At 38.3% G+C, this 20,490-nt stretch overlaps 1 protein-coding gene across 1 annotated transcript in view; it reads right to left on the bottom strand.

The window, feature by feature from the left end:
* Positions 1-1,030: 1,030 nt before the first annotated feature.
* LOC101849481 (actin-related protein 6) overlaps positions 1,031-20,490 on the bottom strand; it is a 20,012-nt gene continuing 552 nt past the window's right edge. The window contains exons 2-12 of the mRNA XM_005104632.3: positions 15,308-15,425; positions 11,532-11,600; positions 10,189-10,312; positions 9,477-9,621; positions 8,759-8,815; positions 7,080-7,178; positions 5,677-5,797; positions 4,168-4,291; positions 2,825-2,900; positions 2,241-2,303; positions 1,031-1,257 (exon numbers count right to left, since the gene is read on the bottom strand). Coding sequence (XP_005104689.1) covers positions 1,128-1,257; positions 2,241-2,303; positions 2,825-2,900; positions 4,168-4,291; positions 5,677-5,797; positions 7,080-7,178; positions 8,759-8,815; positions 9,477-9,621; positions 10,189-10,312; positions 11,532-11,600; positions 15,308-15,425 — 1,126 coding nt within the window. The 3' untranslated portion in view covers positions 1,031-1,127. The remainder of the gene's footprint in view (positions 1,258-2,240; positions 2,304-2,824; positions 2,901-4,167; positions 4,292-5,676; positions 5,798-7,079; positions 7,179-8,758; positions 8,816-9,476; positions 9,622-10,188; positions 10,313-11,531; positions 11,601-15,307; positions 15,426-20,490) is intronic.

Raw genomic sequence — 20,490 nt, 5'->3', positions numbered from 1 at the left:
TCCAAGTTTGGACCTTTCCTTGCCTCGTTAAACTCGAGCACAGTGGATTGAGTTAAGATAGACAAAAATAGGGGGATTTCGGTAAGGTCCAGCTGCATCAGATGCCGCTATAGTCAGAAAATGGCCGCCAAGAGTTAGTTATTTCTTTAGCTAGAGAGTCTGTGGAAACTGAAATTTTACTTTTTGGTCGCCTTTAATCCACATTTTTCAGTAAAATTCATACAGAAATGTGTTCTTTAACGGGTATGACAGGTGTTAATCCAAAAAACAAGAATTCGATAAAAATTCACAAACCTGCGAAAAAAAGCCAGTTTCTTCACTTTGATTATTTTGACGAGTGCCTGATTTCACCACGCTGCCTCACAATTGAGTAATTAAAAATCTGTCTTGTGGGACTCAGTCAAAGAAATAATAAAATCATCACCACCAAAGCTTTGCTGCCTTGCCCATGTCCCAAGGCTTTTAGTAGTCAACCGTCTTGATATTGTTATTTAATGTTGTCTCAGATCTTATACCAACATCTGTGGCGTAGCGGTTAAACGTTTTGCCGTTGCACGCAGGAGGCCATCTCAGACCCCAGTTCAATTTCTAAGTGGAGACAATATTACTCAAGTATCTTGGTTTTTCTGCTGGGATGTTATATCTCTCTCAGCCTGGTTTGGCCCAGCTAAATGATCTAAATAGTGTTGATGGGGGTGTTAAAACGTTTAAGCTACATTAAACAAAACAAAAAACACCTAAAAATGAAATGTAATAGATTTTAAAAAACCCCAAAAACAACTAAATCAAACATACCAGCCCCCCAAGAAAAAACAACAGAAACAAGAAAATTAGATACTATTGCTGACTCACTTCTTTCAGGAACAGTACCCTCGTGTTTCAAACATGCAGTTGTAACACCGCTACTGAGGTAGCAGTCATTATCCGCAGATGGGTTTAACACGGCATGAAAAAATGAAAAATAAATGTAAAGAACTCATCAGTCGTGAAATTGAAGAAAAACAACTGAATGAAAACAATGTGAAAAACCTGTTTGGCAGCATTCAAGTTTTTATTTTGTGGCAGTGTTACATGATATAAAAGAAAAAAAAAAGTGAAAAAAAAACCCAACCCCAAAAGAACCAGCATTACACATTAAACTTATTTGAGCAGATTGTGTGGCCATGTTCCTCGTATTCTTGTCGAGTGACGCACAAGGACGGGAAACTGGGGTCAGCGGCCAAGTCACAACCAGCCTGCCATGGGAAAGTGATGGGGCTGAGGACAAAACGGTGAAATACTACATAATGAGTTTCCATAAATAAAACAACTGAATTGAGCGAAAGGCAGTCAGACATAATAATAAACAGAAGAGAAAGACACATCAGTAAGGTGGCCGAATTGGTTATGGTGAGCCATTTGAGCCTAAAGAGAGAGACAATGACTTTTCAATTTATATACATATAAGTATAAACTTATTCTACTTGACACTAGCAGGTACCTTCTAAGGTGGAGCACTTGGCCCAGTGAAATAAGAAACAAAAAGGTGAAGGAAAGAAGGTAGAGATGATTCCCCCCCCCCCCCCCCCACCCCCCCAACCCGTAATACATGCAAAATCAATGCAGAGGCTGGCTGCTTTGGCCCTGCCTGATAGAGCCAAAATGGCCCGAGTGAATTTCAGCATCCTAGAAGAGAGGTTGAGATTCTTTATTTAAAAAAAGTTCCATACGTTGAAATCAAACTTGAGTTCTCTGCATGCAAGATGAAGAGTCTAATCATCTTCTCAAAGGATAGATAAGTTCAAATATATGAACTTTGACTGAGGCTGCTGATTATTGCAGTCTACATGACTGTCTACCAACCGGTTTCATAGACGGGCCAAAGTCCCAAAGCCAGATCACCCACCCAGATCCAGTTCAGCACACTTGTCTGGTTAAACGGTTTTACACCAACTATAAAATGGGTCACAACTGCAGTTCTCAACACTACTGGTTTAAGTAGTAGGATCTACTAGTATTGCCCTCTAACCACCCAAAGCATGATTTTTAGATTAAAACGAATGTGAGAGTGAAAATGTTGGCAAGGAGGAACACCAAACAGAAAAATTAAAGTCCCACATTACACATCTCAACTCATATATATATATATATATAAACAAACTTCACTTTTTTTTGTTAGACCTTCAACAATTAACTACACAAATTTGGACACAGTATCAGATTGATGAGAAAAACACCATGGAGGTTAACCAAAGACTTACTTTCCTGGCATGGACACGCTCACATCAAAATCGTCTGAGGCCATGCTACGGACATCAGATTGACTGGAGAGGATGTAATTGGGAGACAAGTCAAGGATAATAAAAACCAAGGTCAATTATAACAAAAACAATAACAAAAAGATTGGAACCGTATTAGCGCATATTTTTATAATCTATTGTAAAACTAGGTATGATGAACTGTACAATTTATTATCACCCTGACATTCTGAAACATTCTTTGTAATCTTAGTTTCCTTGGTAGAATCAGGGCAAGCTGCCATTTTAAAGGTTAACATTTTTTAACATGTATGACAAGATCTTTCTCTGTCTAAACACAACACCCATTCCCACCTGAGAGAAGAGGGGAAAAATTGGGTAAAGCCCCCATCCTAGGAAGGAGACAACAATGGGCCTGACCCTGGATTCGAAGCCAAAACTCAATGTAAATCTAGCAGCCTTACCACTAAGCTTTCAACACCATATATATAGAGGGGAAAATGTACATATAAATAGTTGCCAATGGTCATCTTGAGAATGCAAATGTTTGTGAGATATAAGGAAGAGGCAAAAAAGGAATTACTCACAGTCTGTCCTGGAAGCCTGGTAACAAGGCATTACCACCAGTGAGTACTGTGTTGTTCAGCAAATGAGGGCTCAACTCTGAGGGCCAAAACAAGAACAAATCAAGATTGCAAGCTTGTATTTCCATCTTCCTTCAGCGTTCTTTGAAGCACAGAACATAAACAAGCTCTCTCTATCTATCAAGATCCTTTGTTAGGCAATTCAACCGCCCCCATTGGGTCCATTCCTCTTTGTCTGTCCACCTCTAAATTGATCTGAATTGTGTTGATGGGAGTGTAAAATAATTACAGTCAATCTTTGTTCATGTACCAAGATCTTTGTGCCAGGTGTCCCTTGTACTTTTTTCTTCCTCATGGGTTTCAAGCAAAGACTTGCCATTTGGTACTGGATGTAAAAGCTTGATTAATTGTTTTAAATGCTGCTGTAATGCTGCAACCCTTTTGTGCTCCCATCAGAACTATTCAGCATACAGATAATTTAGACGGCAGGCTGCTTCAACCCTGCCTAGCATTCAAAGAAGTAAAGGAGCACACATCATCGAAGTGCCCGTCAACCACCACAATGAATAGTGGGGGAACAACTGTCATAAAAAGGTCAGGAGACGTCTATAGATTTCAGGACCCTCCCTCATCTTATGCACAGAGTGAACTGTTAAACAGAAACACAAGATCAGGAACCCTCCACAGTCCAAGCATTTCAGGAAAGCAGCACCTTAGGTCAGAGGTTCCTGAAGGAGAACTCTCCCTGTTGGAGAGAATGACGAATGCTATGCAAAAATTCAGACAAAACGCACATGGATGAGGTACAGAAATTTCAATAAAAAATCTGAAAATTATCCTCCTCCAAGTCAACTCTTCTAAATCCTATAAAAGTACTGAAAAGTATTTGTGAGCAGGGTCGAACAGAGCACAGGGAGCTTCATAGACAAATTACAAGTCTCTCCTCTTATTGAAATCATGAGTGACGAACTGGACCTCGGTCATTTTAGGAACTCTATCAATCAAATTTTTCAAAATTTTGAACATACCTAACACAGTTCCAAGAATGCTTGGGAGGCAGAAATTAATTATCAGAATCACTTCATCAGCTCTGAATAATATACATTAAAAGTTTGATTTGAGGTGTGTTGAGTACTATAACCAGTTGATTGGTTCAGACGAGGAAGAACGACAATGATTTTTCAGGTGAACAGAAGGAAAATATAACCCCTGATTTTTATTTCTTCTATTTGAAAATCCTCTCTTAATCGACAATGCTGCTAAATTGAAGAAAATACGGCGGTCCAACTGAATTCCGTTTAAGCGGACTCCATTGAATCTATTACATGTCTGTTACTGTCTATTACCTTCGTCCACAAGGCTGAGTGAGTGAATGATGCTCTCACTGATCCCCATCTCCGGAATGCCCACATCCGCCGGCTGAAACAGCAGCTCTGGAACGGCGAATCGCTCGTTGTTCATTCGAATCATCTAGCAATAAAAAAAATAATGGTTTTAACAATAATAACCTATTGCATTTCTACAGTACATATCCTTATTATAAAATAGGCTTCAGGCACTGTACAACCTATGATTATCCCAACAGACCCTTTCACATTGCCAAACATTTTTAACTTACCGGGACACAACAGTGAAAACTGTTATTTTACAGGCACTGAAACACATACTGGAAAGGTTTTTCAGTCTTAGCTGGGTACTCATTCCAGCCATGTCAAGACAGGAAAATTTAGGTAAGTGAAAGACACTACATTTAGCTCTAACTAGGATTTGACCTAACAACTATGTACACTGTGGGTCTAGAAGCCGTACAATATGGCTAGTGATACTACATCAGAAATTCAAAAAATGATATTTCCAGCTGTTGTACTCTGATGACCTGACATAAGTTCACAGTGAAAGTTTTACAACCCCATCAATACAATTTAGGTCATATAGTAAGGCAGGCTGCTTCAACCTTGCCTGTTGCCTGTCAGGACCAACCTAGACTGTGTGGCATACATCCCAGTAGAAAGACAGAGATATTTCACATTTTACCTACATAGGAATCAAACTTGTGTCTTCAGTCTGTAAGGCTGGTAGCTAGGTGTCCAAATAGAACATTACAGAAAACGATCCTGATGTAAGATAAAAACTAACACGCTTTTTGGATTTGGTAATTTGTGGATGTATAAGTGAAATGGTTAAATATATATTTAACTAAGACCCCCATTTTAAATCTTTAACTGAACATTCCTGAATCAACCACAGCTGATTTGAAGAGTTTTCATGGCCTTCCATCCGTCCAAGGAACAACTATATGGCGCTGATTCATCACTTAGCACAGATAAGCAATAAAGCTGAAGTAAATGCGCTCAACCCTGACTTGCAAGTATGTTTTTACAACCAATTTCCACTAAATAGATTTCGAACATGTGTCCAAACTATCTGAGAGGTGCAGTTTAGCATTTCAGGAGAAGCTATTTTCTTGTTATCGCTTATGTTGTTTTTTTTCTGTTTAGAGATATCTACTTCATCTGTATAAGGAAAAGAAAGGGAAAGAAAAGAGGACTAATAAATCAGGAAAGAGAACTCATCCGTCCTAATACAGTACATACCAAGGACTAGCCATCCTCATCCCCACCTTGTTTCTATTTACCAATTCTCATCTAACCTCAGACAAACCCAGAAATTACAATAGGTTTAACTGTCTTTTTTTTATATATACTCTTAACAAAGCTATTAATAGCATACTGTATTGAAAAACGACAGCCACTAGTTTTATTCTCATAACAGCCCCTTAAAAACCTTACAAACTGAAGTGACCCACAGGCTAAAAAAGTTGTACATCCTGGACTAAAAATATTAGTAGACATTACCTGTTCATCTCCTTTACTTTTCTTCGAGCTCTCCTCTTGCGTTCTGACGTAGCCACGCTTGATATGTGTATAGTCTGGGAGGATGTAGTCTCGGCTGATAGTATTTTCAGGATATTTTTTCCTAATACAGTGAAAAAGTTAGAACAAACATAACAAATTCAGATAGTTCAATCACAACATTTTTACAGTACAACCTGTATACATGTCAATGTATATATGGGTTGTGCATCTAAGGATACAATAAGCAGTAAAACAAAGCTTCAGCTGGTACTGATAATAACCACAATTTCATTTTACTGAAAAGTGAATGGCTCACTTCATTCTAAACCACTTTTTATTGTGAATTTTTTTTCAGGCAGACACTGAAGTTATTAATCGGAAACCTTTGAGTATTAAAACACATGCACACACAAAAAGAGACAGAGCGGGATGATTTATAATTACACTATACAATGAAAGGGAAAGTAGAGAAGATGAGCTTAAAATGGGCATCTATTTTTATAAAGACAACTACCAGAACTTGCCATTACTCAAGTATTTCGTTTGATGTGATGACATATTTCACGGGACACAAACATCGAAGGGTACCTAAGAAAATAACTTCAAAATTAACATCTTTAGTTAAAACACGCATTACTATTACAATTTGCAGATACAAAAGTGGAAAAAATTAATTAAAAAAAAATAAATAAAAGGTCCAAACTCCATAAAATTACAATATTTTGCAGTTTTCGGGTGGTATCATGCTAAAAGTACTGCATCTCTCACTTGATATTCTTAGACCACCACACACATAAACGTTTCTGTACCAAATACACTCTAGAGCAATCAAAATTTTCTTAGAGAGTTAGCACGAGAGCTCTCTTAATTTTCATGAGTCACAAGCCTTTTCAATGCTCTGTCGCAGCAAGTTAACTCTTTTTCTCCATGGGTGGTAAACTCACTTTGCTGGGCCCCCTTCTTTGGTACTAAACCTAAAAATTACAAATACGTCACTAAACGGGCATTTAAATCAAAACAAGTGAACCTATTTCGATAGTTCTTCATCTTATGAATGAACTCCCCATAAAAGAGGCCTGTTTTTGAAAATTGCCCAAAAATAATTAGATGTCTGAGTCGTTGTAAAGGAACGTTCGAGCCGCTGTCAGTGGCTAGCCGGAGATAAAGAGTTAAGTTAAAAATATATGTAAAAGTTAGAATTTTCAACATAAAAAGCTACATGCAATTGTTATACTCATCAAATTTCAAGCGGGAAAAAAAAATAAAAATTTATTATAAGGACACAAATTGCAGTACATACAAGCAAACAATTCTGATCAATGAGGGAAACAAGAAAAAAATAATGCAGTATCTAGTCTGTGGACATTTCGACTTTAAAAAATTAATATTAGATTAATTTTCACCTGGCAATTTCCATGTCCTTGTTGAACTGGGTAGAAACGTAACAGACGTCCTCTTTCATCTGATTGATCACATAGGTTTCATCCATTACCATAAGCTGCCTGAAAGAATTCAAAGCTTTATGAAAGAGTAGATGAGCACACTGTCCTGCAGACACTATAGTGTAATCTTAGTGTCTGCAACTGTACTGGGATCTATGCTTTGCTACGCCTAGAAAAATGAAAAGGCCCACTGCTCCCAGTTAAACTTTTCAAATCGTAGATGCTTTTTATGCCCCCATCAGCACTATTTTCAAAGCCAGCGCCGTCACAAAACATATCACATGCCTCCATGAGCTCATGTGTATGAGTACTGGTTTTACTGAGACAACAATTGTTTCACAATACACAGTGTATAGGCCTAATGATATACATACACAGGCCATGCCTCTCTCTGGCCTGCACTTGACACACAGAAGTACCAATGTCTCTTTTTTTCTGTTTCGCTATCTTCAAGTGTAAAAGACTTGATGATTTTCATTACTTGAGGGCTGTATTGCAAATTTAGAAGAGATAACCTTCTAAATTAGTTTTGTAATAGAAAAAGAAATATTTCTGCTTATCAACATTTGTCTTACAAAGAAATGTAACAAAAATTCTATTTTCTTTCCAATAACCACTGTTTCTGGATTAACTATTTTCCATTTAAGTGGATTCCAGTGAATATATATTTGGATAACCAGTAAATGACACTGACTGCCTACTGTGATAGATAATATGAATATTGAAAAAAACCAAAAACAAATAAATCTATTAATAAAAGATTTGCTATTTCCTGATAATCAGTAAACAGCTCTGCACACCAATTTATGGAAGAGTACAAATCATCGCCATCATTCATCATTGTCATATAAGTCAAAATACAAGGTTTTCAAGTGAATAACTGTTTAATTTCCAACAGGACATTATGTTAATACAGAGTGTTGATTTGACTAAATCTGATACTATTTTAGGAAGAAAAACGAGACAAGGACTAATCGATGTGCCTCATCAAACTCTTCAGCATATCTGAGTTTCATTTTTTCAAAGTTTTGACATACTTCAATGTTGAATGACAGCGAAAAAATATATTTATTAATTTTTGTTTTCATGGTTCCAAATCTCAAACAGTACAGTAAAACAATTCATCTCTTAAACTAAAATTGAAGCATTACCTGAGTTTCATATACGTGAGGCATCGTGGTGACGTCTGGCACATGTCAAAATAATAAAATAGAAGAAAACGCATTTTTCTGCAGGTTTGGCAATTCCTAACTGATTTTTCTTTTTGACTGATCACATTCACTGTCATTTAAAACACATTTCAGTGTGGACTTTCCTGGAAAACGTTGATTAAAGGCACACAAAATGTAAATTTTCAGTTTCCAAGGACTCTCAATCTATGGAAATCACAAAACTTTGACAGCCATTTTCTTGCCAATTTTACAGCTAGAACCACTTCCTTCAATCGCAAATACTTTTAATCTTATTTTAAAAAAGATGGCTATTTTTTTTTCATTGAAAGCAAGGCAAATGAACCAGCTTTAAGATGATACCAATAACTCCACAAGCCTAAAAATTGACGAGCGCCTCATTTCACTGTGTCATGACACATATACAGAATTAAATATATACCATGTTACTTATCAAAAGTCTATGTTTACCTGTATGAGATTACTTCCTTGAGGTGGTTTGTGAGCACCTTCCCTCCAACATTGACTCTGAAAAATGCAGTACAGTATTGAGAGTATACTCTGCTGTCATATCATTAACCCTATCCGTACGTCGTGTTTTACTATCGTATCCATACGACGTGCCACCCCTTTCCAAAGAGGAAATTTACTCTTTAATCCGATCCGTACACTTTGCATAGCAGTCTGTCAAAATGATTTTTTCAGAAATACTGAAAGTTTCAAAGAAATCTTCATACTAGAAGTACTTTAAAAGGTGAAGAATACAACCCCGGGGGTACAAAATGACCCCACGGCGTATGGAAAGGGTTAACATTAACAGCAATAAATCAAGACACAGATCACACAAAAAACAATTTTCTTGATTCAAAAGCCCTTAAAAGTTAAAAGACAAACCAGCAACAAAAAAACAAAACCAAATAAAAATCACAAAAAACGCTGCGGATGTACTACACTGTTAATGCAAAAACAGACACACAGTTTATGAAAAACTGAACATAAAATCACTTCATCTTTATTATGAAAAATGTTATCAAGATGATTTCGAAAATCAAATAATATACCTCAAGATAAAAGGGGTGTAAAAAAATTATTTTGATGAAAAGTAAGCATTAAAAAAGAAAGAGGGGTGAAAGGGAGATAAAATTTTAAAAAACAATAAAAAACAAAACAAAAACAAAAGCAAACTCACCTGACAATTGCTTCCTTGACGGGTTTGTTCTTGTAGAAAGGAACGATGTGAGAAAAGGAGTAACCAGAGTCAATGACGAGAGTGCCAAACATACTCCCACTTGTCTCTTTGTCTTTCTGGTGTTTGTAGCACGTCAGTGTGGGGGCTGCGACCGGACAAGAGAGCAGCCAAGTTGTTTTTAGTTTTAGTAAGTGTTTTATGGCACTTGCAACATAATAAGGTCATATAAGTGCTGAAGATTAGAGGTGTTACAAGAGAGTAACAAACATAAAAAAGGAGGAGGAGAAGAAATATTATAAGGACGATAGATGTTTGATAGAAAAGAGGAAGCAAACCACACCAGAGCACCCGCCAACCACCCATGCCAAGTTGTTTGTTTGAGAAGGACATTGACATAATGATGGTAATTTTGTGTTGCAAAAAAGTAAGACAAACAGACAGAAACAACAAAGGAAAAGGACAGAAGTAGAAGGGAGACTCAACCAACAGGTGCACAGTTATCCCCCTCCTAAAAGAACTTTCAACTTTGTAGGAAAATAAATCTGCCCCATGTCACAAAAATTATATTTGAATCAAAACGAACAAAACGAACAAGCAGGAATAGGTAAAAAAGTATTACAGTAAAAGAGACATGAACATGCTGAAAGGGCAAATCTAAGGAACCATGGTTCCAGCAAAGATGGGAACAGGTCCTAGGTGTACATTTACATACCTTGAGTTCGGTGAAGAGCATGAAATTGGAATTCTTCAAAGATTACTTCATTGATTGCCTCCCCTATTGAGGGAAAATTGAAGAATGGCTCTGTTAGAATAAGCCTGGTTTCATTGAAGTCCACCTGCAATATACACCCTGTGTCAGTAGGTACAACAGTAAGTGATGCCTTTTTTTCTAAATAAAAAAAAAAGAAAAGGGGGCAGTAAGGAACAGACTAAAAGGGGAGCAAACAGAATACTTTACTTTTATCCGCCGCTTATATCCTTTTGGGTGTCGCGGGAAGAAAGAGACGTCTCTCTGTCGCCAGCCGGAGAGCTTGGATCAGGGGGATGCCGTGGGTGGTTAATGTTTCCCTGACTCCATCTATCCAGGTCTTTCTCGGACACCCTCTAGCCTTGTAGCCATCGAATTTTATGTAGGCACGTTGGGCTGGATGGTGTGTTGGTAATTGTAGGAGATGTCCTAACCATTAGATTCTTTGGTGTTGGGTGTGATGCATGACAGCATTTGTGCCCACCATTTCTCGGATTACTGAGTTTCTAATTTTGTCTCGCCTGGTCTTGTTTACTGCTTTTTTAAGGCATCGCATTTCACATGTTGTAATTCTTTGCTCTAATGTCTTGTTCGCGGTCCATGTTTGGCATTGATAGGTGAGTGTTGGGATGAATATGGTGTTGATCATTTTGAGTTTTGTTGTCATGGGGACGTTAGGATGTTTCAGTAGAGGAGTAAGCTGGTAACTAACATTATTGGCCTTTTGTACTCGTGTTTCAATTTCTCTGTTCAGTCGCCCATCCTCTGTGTATATACTTCCAAGGTACTTAAATTCTTGGACCTGTCTGAGACTGTTGTTGTTGATGTGTATCCTGAGTGGTTCTGGCTTTCTGTTAACTTTCATTGTCTCTGTTTTCTTGATGTTGATCTTCATGTCGTAGTTGTTACATTCCGCAAAAAGAATGCAACTCTGATTCAAGATTTTTAAAAAAGTTTTTAAGTGAGCAAATAAAGCTAACCTTCAGAACCCTCTTAAAACAAAAACATTATTTCGCTTTTGGTGGGCATAATATATGATAAAAGAACAAATTTGCATTAAACAAAGCTTTAGACATAGGCCCATAGTGAGCAACAAGTGTACTTTGATCACTGAAATCTAGGCAATTTAATATCTTACACAGCCAAAGAAGATAATAATTTACCCCAAACTATAGTAAATATCTGAAACATGTAAGAGCAAAGGTGCTCCTACAAATATCTTTGGTTCATAGAATTTAAACTTCTACATCTCACATATGAAATTGCTTCAATTAATCATGGACAAGCACACAGGACAATTATCTTACCTGGAGAACGTCTTTGCTGAAAAGGCGATCCCAAACTTGTTTTTCTATTTCCCAATTGACCAAGAAACCCTGATGAAATACAATGTAGGAGCATATAAATTTTGACAAATTATTGGTTATTCTCAGACTGATATCAGAGAATCTGTGTAGTAAACGTAAAAGGGGAGTAGATATTGGATTCTCCTGATCAAAATTGCTGAATCTCAATGCAGCATTAAATTTTTGTCATTCCTGCTGATTTGCCCGAAACTCAAAAGCAAAAAGTATGTGAGTGGCAAAAATTGAATTACACAGGCAATTTGATTTACATTTCTCGGGCATTCCTTTGATCTATTTTAAAGCCCCAGCTCTTTTGCTTTGTATTCAATTGTGGTAATGAAAGTTTATCAAAGTTATGAGTCAAATCACCCTGCCAAAGCATAAATGAGGTCAATAAAAAGATCCACTGGCCGTGGGGACACATCAAAGAGAAAGGGCCAATTAAAACATTAAAAAAAAATCTTGGTATCCATTAATTCCGTAGTTTAGGCACTTTTTTCAATATCATCATCATCATCAACAATGTCTTTCACCCCTGGCAGGGTTTAGGAAACATACAAGCTCCTTCCATTTATCTCTGTCCTGGGCCATCCTTCCAAGCTTGTCCCAAGTGAGCTAATCTCTCTCATGTCCCTTTCCACACATTTCCTCCATGTTTCCCGTGGCCTACCCCTGCCTCGTGCTCCTTGTGGGTTCCACTGTAGTGACTGTCTTGTTATGTTTCCACTTTCTTAGTCCTATTTCTACTTCTCTACTCTATATATACATCCTTTTGTCCTGTCCTTTCCTTTGTCCAAAAATCTGTAGTTGACTTAAAAAATATATAGTACGCTATATTACCTCTTGTCGCATACTTAATTTGGGACCCTTATTAATATTTTATTTTGACCCACATCAAATATGCATGATTGTGTTTGCGACTTCAAACAAATGTAGAAAATGACAAAGAAAAAAAAATGGCAAACATGAAAACTACCAGAGGCATTTACCCTATTAGTAGTTGGTGCAGTTCCTGTCCTATTCATACCTGCACGAACACACACACAAATGAAACCAAAATAAAAAACCACAACCCCCCCCACCAAAAAAACAAACAAAAAAAACACCAAAAAAAAACTGAAGCAAAGAAGAAAAGATGGAGAAAAGGTGGGCCTTGGATGACTTAGGCCTATCCTTGGCCTTTTGTCTTTGCAGAGTTTACAAGGAAAGAGTATGACGGATCCCGAGTCCACACAAGGCCTGCACCAACACGCGTTTAAATGCCGTTTAAATGCCGTTTTGCAGAGTTTTCTAGATCTAGAGGTAATCAAAAATTTAGAATACTAAAATTTGCTTCCAAGTTCAGTTTTTGTCCCCTGGCCTGGTGTTGCCTTCAACCCCCCTCCCCCGAGTGTATCTTTAAAAAAAATAATCCTCCCCCCTATTCTGGAGTCCTATACTAAGCAGCGCTTAGACTTTGAATGAACTTTGGTGACCCCTACAAGTGCCGGTGCTCACAATGTGATGGAACGCGAAAGTTCATTGACCGGTCACAATGGCGAACCCGACAAGACGCTTGTATAACTATAACTTTCTTTTCTTTTCTTTTTTTTTTCCCACAAGTGACAGCACAGGACAAATATTGATTTATTTTCAAGGCGACACAGCGTTTGCCATGCACAGCCTGCATGTTGTTACAATTAATGTTGCGTTATCAAACTACTACCAGCAAATTTCTGGGTGGTAACGAAAGTGAAAGTATATCTTGATTATCCCGATCAAACGTCGGTATCACACCCGCTTGCCACCATAGCCGCCTGTCTGCATGAAGAAACATACTCTGGAGGGAGCCGAATGAATCACAATCGCGACTGGCAAAAATGAACTTTCGGACGTTATCGGATTTGGTTTTCAAATATTTGATAACTTTCTCAAATTCCCGGGGCCTGGCAGTCACCCTGCTGAATCCCGAAGTCGGTGGCTTCATCTCAAAATCGGTGGATCGGTAGTTTGACCCAAAAGTCGGTGATCTACCCATTTTTTCTGTAGGGTTGGCAGGTATGGAATAGGCTTGCTGAACCTACCAGAAAGAGTTTTTGTTGTCTGGTATACAATCCGCAAGTGTGAGTCTGTTGCTGCTTTCTCTGCCTTTTCGGCCAGGCCATTCAGGTAGGTATTCTTGTCCTTCTTGATGGAATTCTTTACCTCCCGGTTTACTTCGGTGTACTCTTGTTGAGCAACGAGTTTTCAGTTCGGGTACGACTATTGTTGTCTTGGGCCTTCAGCTCTCTTCTTCTTTTGACTTTGTCTAGAGAGTCCTGTGAAATCCATTAATTCCTGGTGTTGTCTTTGGGTCCTAGAATGTTCTGGCAAGTTGCGTTTACTGCCTCTTTTATTTTGTCCCAGTGTTCGTTTACTTTACATTTATCCAGATCTTGAAGGGCTTGAAATCTGTTCTTTAGGTCCAACTTGAAATCATTCTTCTTTATTGGGTCTTTCAGAAGGCTCACTTCATACTTTTGACGACTTCCAGTTGTGACTTGTGCATACCTTCTCAGTTTCAGTTTCATCTTTTCAAGGACCAAATGGTGGTCTGATGTTACGTAAGACTCGGACGTCCTCCAGTGAGTGTCTAAACTTTCGGGAGATGCAAAAATGGTCAATCTGGTTTTAAGTTGTTCCATCCGGGGAAACCCAAGTGGCCTTATGAACGCTTTTATGGGGGAAGATTGTCCAATAACCAAGTTGTTGAATGTACAGAAGTTTTGGAATCTTTCTCCATTGTCATTTGCCTCTCCTAGTCCATGTCTGCCCATGATTTCCTCACAGTGACTATTGTCCAAACTTACCTTTGCATTTAGGACTCCCAAGACATTGTTGATGTCCTTACCTGGAAGTTTGTCGATCACACTCTGCAGGCAGTTGTAGAAATCATTTTTATTCTCCTCTTCTGCATCATTGGTTGGGGCATACACTTGTATGATGTTCATGTTATGACCTTCTTCCTCCCATCTCTTTCCTTGAGTTCTTTCTTAGTTCCCAATAGGCCATGATGCTCCTTGGACCATGAGCTTCCCAGCCCTGAATGTCTTATGAGCTGTTTTGAATATGATCATCCTTACTCCTTCCCTGTGTGGTCCATCACTGTCATTTCCTGCCAGACTGGTTCAAGTGGGTCTCGCTGATTCCCAGTTTGTGTAGTTGGTATCGGTGCATCTCTTGAGGGACCTATGCAGTTTTTCCAGCCTCATAAAGGGTCCTAATGTTCCACTATCCAATTTGAAGAGACTTAGACTTGGATGATGGTGGAGGCATCTGCCCAACAGCTTTCTTTTGGCTTTCACTGCGTTGCATCATAAACTCTCCATTCGGAGAAGATCCATGATCCGCCAAGCAGAGATAATGGTTTTTGCTTGTATGTGTTTCTGTAACAGGTTCTTTTTACGAGCGAGGTTGTTAGCCTCGTGATTCAACCCCCGACCTGGAGGGAGGATAACTCTGTTTCGGGAGTCACTACCTGGTTTGCCATTTAGTCGCCTCGTACGACACGCTAGCACCACGTCAGTCCTACATGTCAGTCCTATTCTTCTCAATGCTGGGATTGCACGGCAGTGTTTCAATATGGCGGTAGGAAATGTTCAAAATTGGTGACTACCAAAAAAAATCAGTAGAAGTAGGCAGTCCAGGCCCAGGGTGGCCTTAATGGAAAAAAGTATAGCAATAATAACCAACTAATACATTTTAGGAAGTGTACTTACTCTCTGGAAAGGAAGAAGGTAGTACAAGCTTGACAAATCTTTGCACTCATCAATCTGATCTCCGATGAAAATGCGAGTGCGCACATTCTTTGCTTTAGTAACACAATTTGGAATGATTCTGAAAAAGAGATTTAAACTTTTAAACTAAATGTGAGGACAGAGGTTTTGTTACAAAAGGAGAGAGAATCGTGGAGAGTAATATAATGTCTAGATTTTCTATTTACCTTTTAATCTGCATAGAAATCAGCACTCTTTCAGTCTGGAACTATTTATTCATGTTTGCTGGATTCGAGTAATAAGGATTAACTCTTTCCAGATGTATTGCCAATATAGAGTTTCTTGGCCTTAACCTCAACCCTAACCATAACTAACGAAATCCAGCATAAAAAATCAAAACGTTCCAAACTGGATGATTGTCTAAATGTCTACTTTGGTCAGTGTAGGATTACAAAGACAGAGGCACACAAATTATAGATGCAAGTGCTCTTTATAGAGTGATGCATGATGAAACAAAGTCTCAGCGCATCAAAAATTTCATTTAATCGGTTACACTAAAAAAGTCTGAAGCATGTCCCTGTGCTTAATTAAAAGTAGGGGTGGGGGGGGAGAGAGAGAGAGAGAGAGAGAGAGAGAGAGAGAGAGAGAGAGAAAGAGAGGGGGGTGGGGGGGGGGAAGGAGGGGAGGGGTTCAGGTGACAGGGACACTATTCTTTCACAGTTAGAGAGCCCTCAACTATGTAGTCCCCTTTAGTGTGGTAAATTTTTACTTTTAGATCCGCATGCAGGTGCACTGTTTTGGGGGCTAAACTGTCGTGATTTTTGCCGCAGAACACACACATGACCACAAACCTCTCACAAATCAATTGTTTTCAAGAAAATATTAACCCTCGTCCTGCGGGGCCGAGTTTATGTCGCCCGATAAGCCTTTTTCAGCACCTTGCCTACATTCTGGTCCCGAGTCAGTCTAGCCCCTGGCTCAGCGCACGCACATCATCTTACGTGGGTGCGTCAGTCTGCTTGAGTTTGTGTGCGTTTGTGGCCTTCTTCAAGAACCACCTTCGTTGGTTTGTAATCGAGGCACACGTCTCATTCAAAACACGCCAAATTGGTAGCTCTAGATGTTCGTCCAATGAAATTATAGAAGAAATTGACCCACTTAGACATGAGGAGCTCGAAAGGATAGTCAGGAAACAAGACTTCCATTTTTCTATACAAAATCTTTCAAATGAGCTTGATTTTTTATAAAATGATACTACCTGATAAAAAATAAGCTTGTTTGATAGTTTTGAATACCATTGTGCAGGTACAAAGAACAATTTGAGTGCAAAACATTCGGAAATTGACCTATATTATCCCCTTTCGAACCTCAGATCATTCATAATAACAAGAGCGTCTAGAAAGGTTATTCAAAAGGGCGTAACAACTCATAACGTCTTATCAGCTTGTGAGAGGGGGTATGTGTTTGTAACACTCTATAAATAGAAAGCTATGGAAGATAGAGCATTATTTTCATCATCGATTAACACACTCAAACGGCATTCATTAGGCACTTGGATATTGGCCCGCGCGGCCCGAAATTTTCGTTCACCGGCGGCCGCCGCGTTTTGTGTGAGAAATCGGGCCCCGTGAGGGGGGTACCTATTTGTTTTGTTTCGTTTATGGTGTTCTTTTCAATTTATGGATTACTTCCGCCTATCAAATTTTAGACGAAAGAAAGGCGCGTATTATGGCGTTTTCCACTTTGGGATCGGTTGTGTGTGTTCGAAGTTACAAGGAGTTAAAAATAAGGTAAGTTCAGGCCTTTATATTTAAAGAGTATATCTTTTTTTTTTAGGTACTCCTCACAATCTTTTCTTCAACCTTTTTTTTATCTCTTTTATTTGTTAATTTCAATGTTGTACGTTGAGGCATAAGCGTGTGAGCCCTAATTTAAATAGGTCACTCTCCATGAATGGGCATGACCTATTATCGATCGCGCTGCTGAGCGTGAACCGGGAGGTCATGGCGGCCATTGCGGAAAGCGAACTTAACCCACGCTAACGTGTATTGTTGGCGTTTATTACCCCTTAAACGGCATTGAAGAATGTTTTATAGTAGAAGTTATGATTTATTTTAAATTTTGGAATATAATATGTTCACTGTTGTATAATTTTCATGAATTTGCACCATGTAACAATCAGTAAGGAGTCTTGGGTGGGGGGAGGGAAATGTAACAGCCTTGGCCTTGTTTTGTTTCTGTGTTACTGTTAGACCATCGATTTCATGCAAGTCTTTACTTCTTTTGTGTGCTTATATTGTCTTTAAATATTTTTTCTTCTTAATTTTTTTGTGTGTGTGCTTGTTATTTAAATATCTCTTTAAATTTTCACTTACTTTGTGCAGTTTGTTTTAAGATACATGTTTATTAGAAGATGTTTTTTCTCTTGTCTAGTCATCTACACCTTCCCTTTACTAGAGTTGTAGTGTGAAAATGTCAAATTTCCATCCACTGCTCACAAATGAATTTATTTACTTCATTGATGAATTCATTGCTTTGCTTTTTTTTTCTTTCCACAGCCCCTGATCACAACCTGACACTGTTCCATTGGATTTATTGACAGCTCACCAGAATAAATCCTGACTTTAATTAGACCTGCATGTGAGCCTCAACCAGATTGTCTGAAAATTTTGCGCAACCCCCCCCCCCCCCCCCCAAAAAGCCTCAGTGGGTGTCATAAGGAAGGACATCCGAGTAACGAGCGACCACCCCAACAAACACAATAAAGAAGAGACCTAACTCTAACCCTACCCCAAAAAGAACCTGCATCGGGCCTCATCTTAAAGGGATTCGCATGTAAAAAGGCCAAAACAAGTACTAAATGAAAAAAAAAATTAATTAAAAAACCACACTCCAAAACAAACAAGGAGCATATAGATTCTAGATCTAGATCTAGATCTAAATTTTATCTATATGGCTTACATCTACATTGCTATAGGGTTTGATACAATAACAGAAAACGAAAGTGCCGACGAAGCCGACGGGAGAAAAAGGGGTCGCTGGCAGTCGGCCAGGCCTCGCACTACGCACATTGACTGATACTAGGCGGGCCTAGCGATAGCATCGGCCGGTTCGCGGGTCGGGTCGCGATTGTCGGATTTCAGACGATTGTCGGCAAACATGCAGGTCTATTTAATTTAAAATCCAGAAATGCTTGCGGAGTTGGTCGAATTCAAAGAAAAACTTATTCGAACAAGTTGCAAAAAAATTGAGCGCTTAAGAAAGCATTTGTTGCAGACAAGAAAAAAAATTTGACATTAATTTAACAATATCAAGTTAGCAGACTGGGTGAACTGAACAACTGCCAGAAATAAAGAAAGAATAAATAAGTATCGTGACACAATTGCATGCTTAAAAAAACATGTCATATTTCACAACTAATTGTCTTTGGAAGAAGTTGAACATTTAAATAAACACAATAAAAATATAATGAAAAACTTGCTGAACAAACTGAAGTAATAAAATTAGAAGAGACTATTGTTTAACTTACAGGGCAATCTCAAGAGTTAAATATGTAAAAGAGAAATCAAAGATAAAGACAGAGTAATTTATCATTTACATGACAAATTAAAACATGAAAGAAACATTCTAACAATAACATATGCAAAATGAATTAAAAAAACAGTGTTATCATGAATTAAGGTAGACTACAAACACTAGTTTGCAGCAGCTGTAGACACAAATGTTAACTTTAAAAACTTTTATGCTCATCTTATTTTAGGCGACCAGCTGTTTTGTTAATATATATTTTATTTTTTAATCAGTCTTTTGTAAATTCTACTGATATTTGATATGTAGATATTCCAAAAGAAAGGCCTTAAAAAGACCTCCAAAATGATACCTCAATTATTGTTGTAGCTTAATTTATAAGAAAGTTATAGCAAAATATATTGACCGCAGGACGGTGCGGTCTCGTTACACAACACAGTGTTGAATAATATTACCCAATATTACCCACCACGATATATTTTAAACGACTGGCAGTCTAGCCGTACTTAGATCTAGGTTTGGCCCAATCGACTCAAGCCTGTTAAGTACACAGGTCCCATTAGACCTAGATCTAGTAATTATTCAGGTTCAAATACATGCAAGTCAGTAAGGCACCTTTTGGTTTTGTCTGAAATACAAATACTTTTGGCATTGCAAACTAAAAATTTCATTTACAATACAGCCATCAATATTAAGTACAGCTAGCCTGACAGTCTAGCCGTCCTTAAGTACGGCTAGCCTGGCTGTCTACCTGTACTTAAGTACGGCTAGACTGCCAGTCTAGCCGTACTTATCTTAGGCCCTATTAACATTAGAAAACAGGAGGTTTTAAAATACATACACTGTCATTAAGGCACCTGGTTTCGTCTCAAATACAAATGCTTTAGGTACTGCACACTAAAAATGTATATTTACAATTCAGTAGGCCTATTTTTTGTAAATGGTCAGTCTAGCCATCATATTAAGAATAAGTACGGCTAGACTGCCAGTCTAGCCGTCATTAAGTACGGCTAGCCTCTTCCTATTTTAAAAATCTCGTCTGACTGTTATTTTGTCCTCAACATCACAAGGTTTCAGAAAATGTTTGGTTTTTGCATGTACGCAGCAGCATATTGAAGCAGCAAACATTTCCCTTATTGTTCTTGCTGTTTCGATCACAAAAATTGCCTTTTTTTTCTATATAGATGTTATCCCCTCGAAAATATCTTTAAAATGCCATATCTCAAAAACGGTTCAACATAGAGCAATAACTAAGGTAGCGTTGGAATCGTGTTACTGAGCTCTTTGCATTGGTATTGCTTTTAAAGCAATTTGAAAGCATTGAAATTTTTATCCAAGTGCCTAATAGTATTCATGGCGAAAACACACGTTTCCCGGCGTGCCCTGTACACCAACAGTACACACTGAGTGACCCCGGTGGCCTGCCCGGAACGTCCGACGTAATTGGTTGCTGATAAGATTCGCATCTCAGGACAGACGCAGGACAAGAGTTATAACTAACTAGACTAGAGTCTAGATCTAGATCTCTAGATCTAAATCTAGAATTCTATATATCTAATTGCAAAACATCAAATTCAAATTATGGCATGGATTAGAATCTAGTGGTACATCTCAAATCTAGTCTTTGTCTTTATTAACTAGTCTATCTAGATCAAGAT

This window comes from Aplysia californica, unplaced genomic scaffold (assembly GCF_000002075.1).
Source record: "Aplysia californica isolate F4 #8 unplaced genomic scaffold, AplCal3.0 scaffold00429, whole genome shotgun sequence".
NCBI classification, from domain to species: Eukaryota; Metazoa; Mollusca; class Gastropoda; order Aplysiida; family Aplysiidae; genus Aplysia; species Aplysia californica.
The sequence above is the reverse complement of the archived record's forward strand: the minus strand, read 5'-3'. Positions and strand labels throughout refer to the sequence as shown.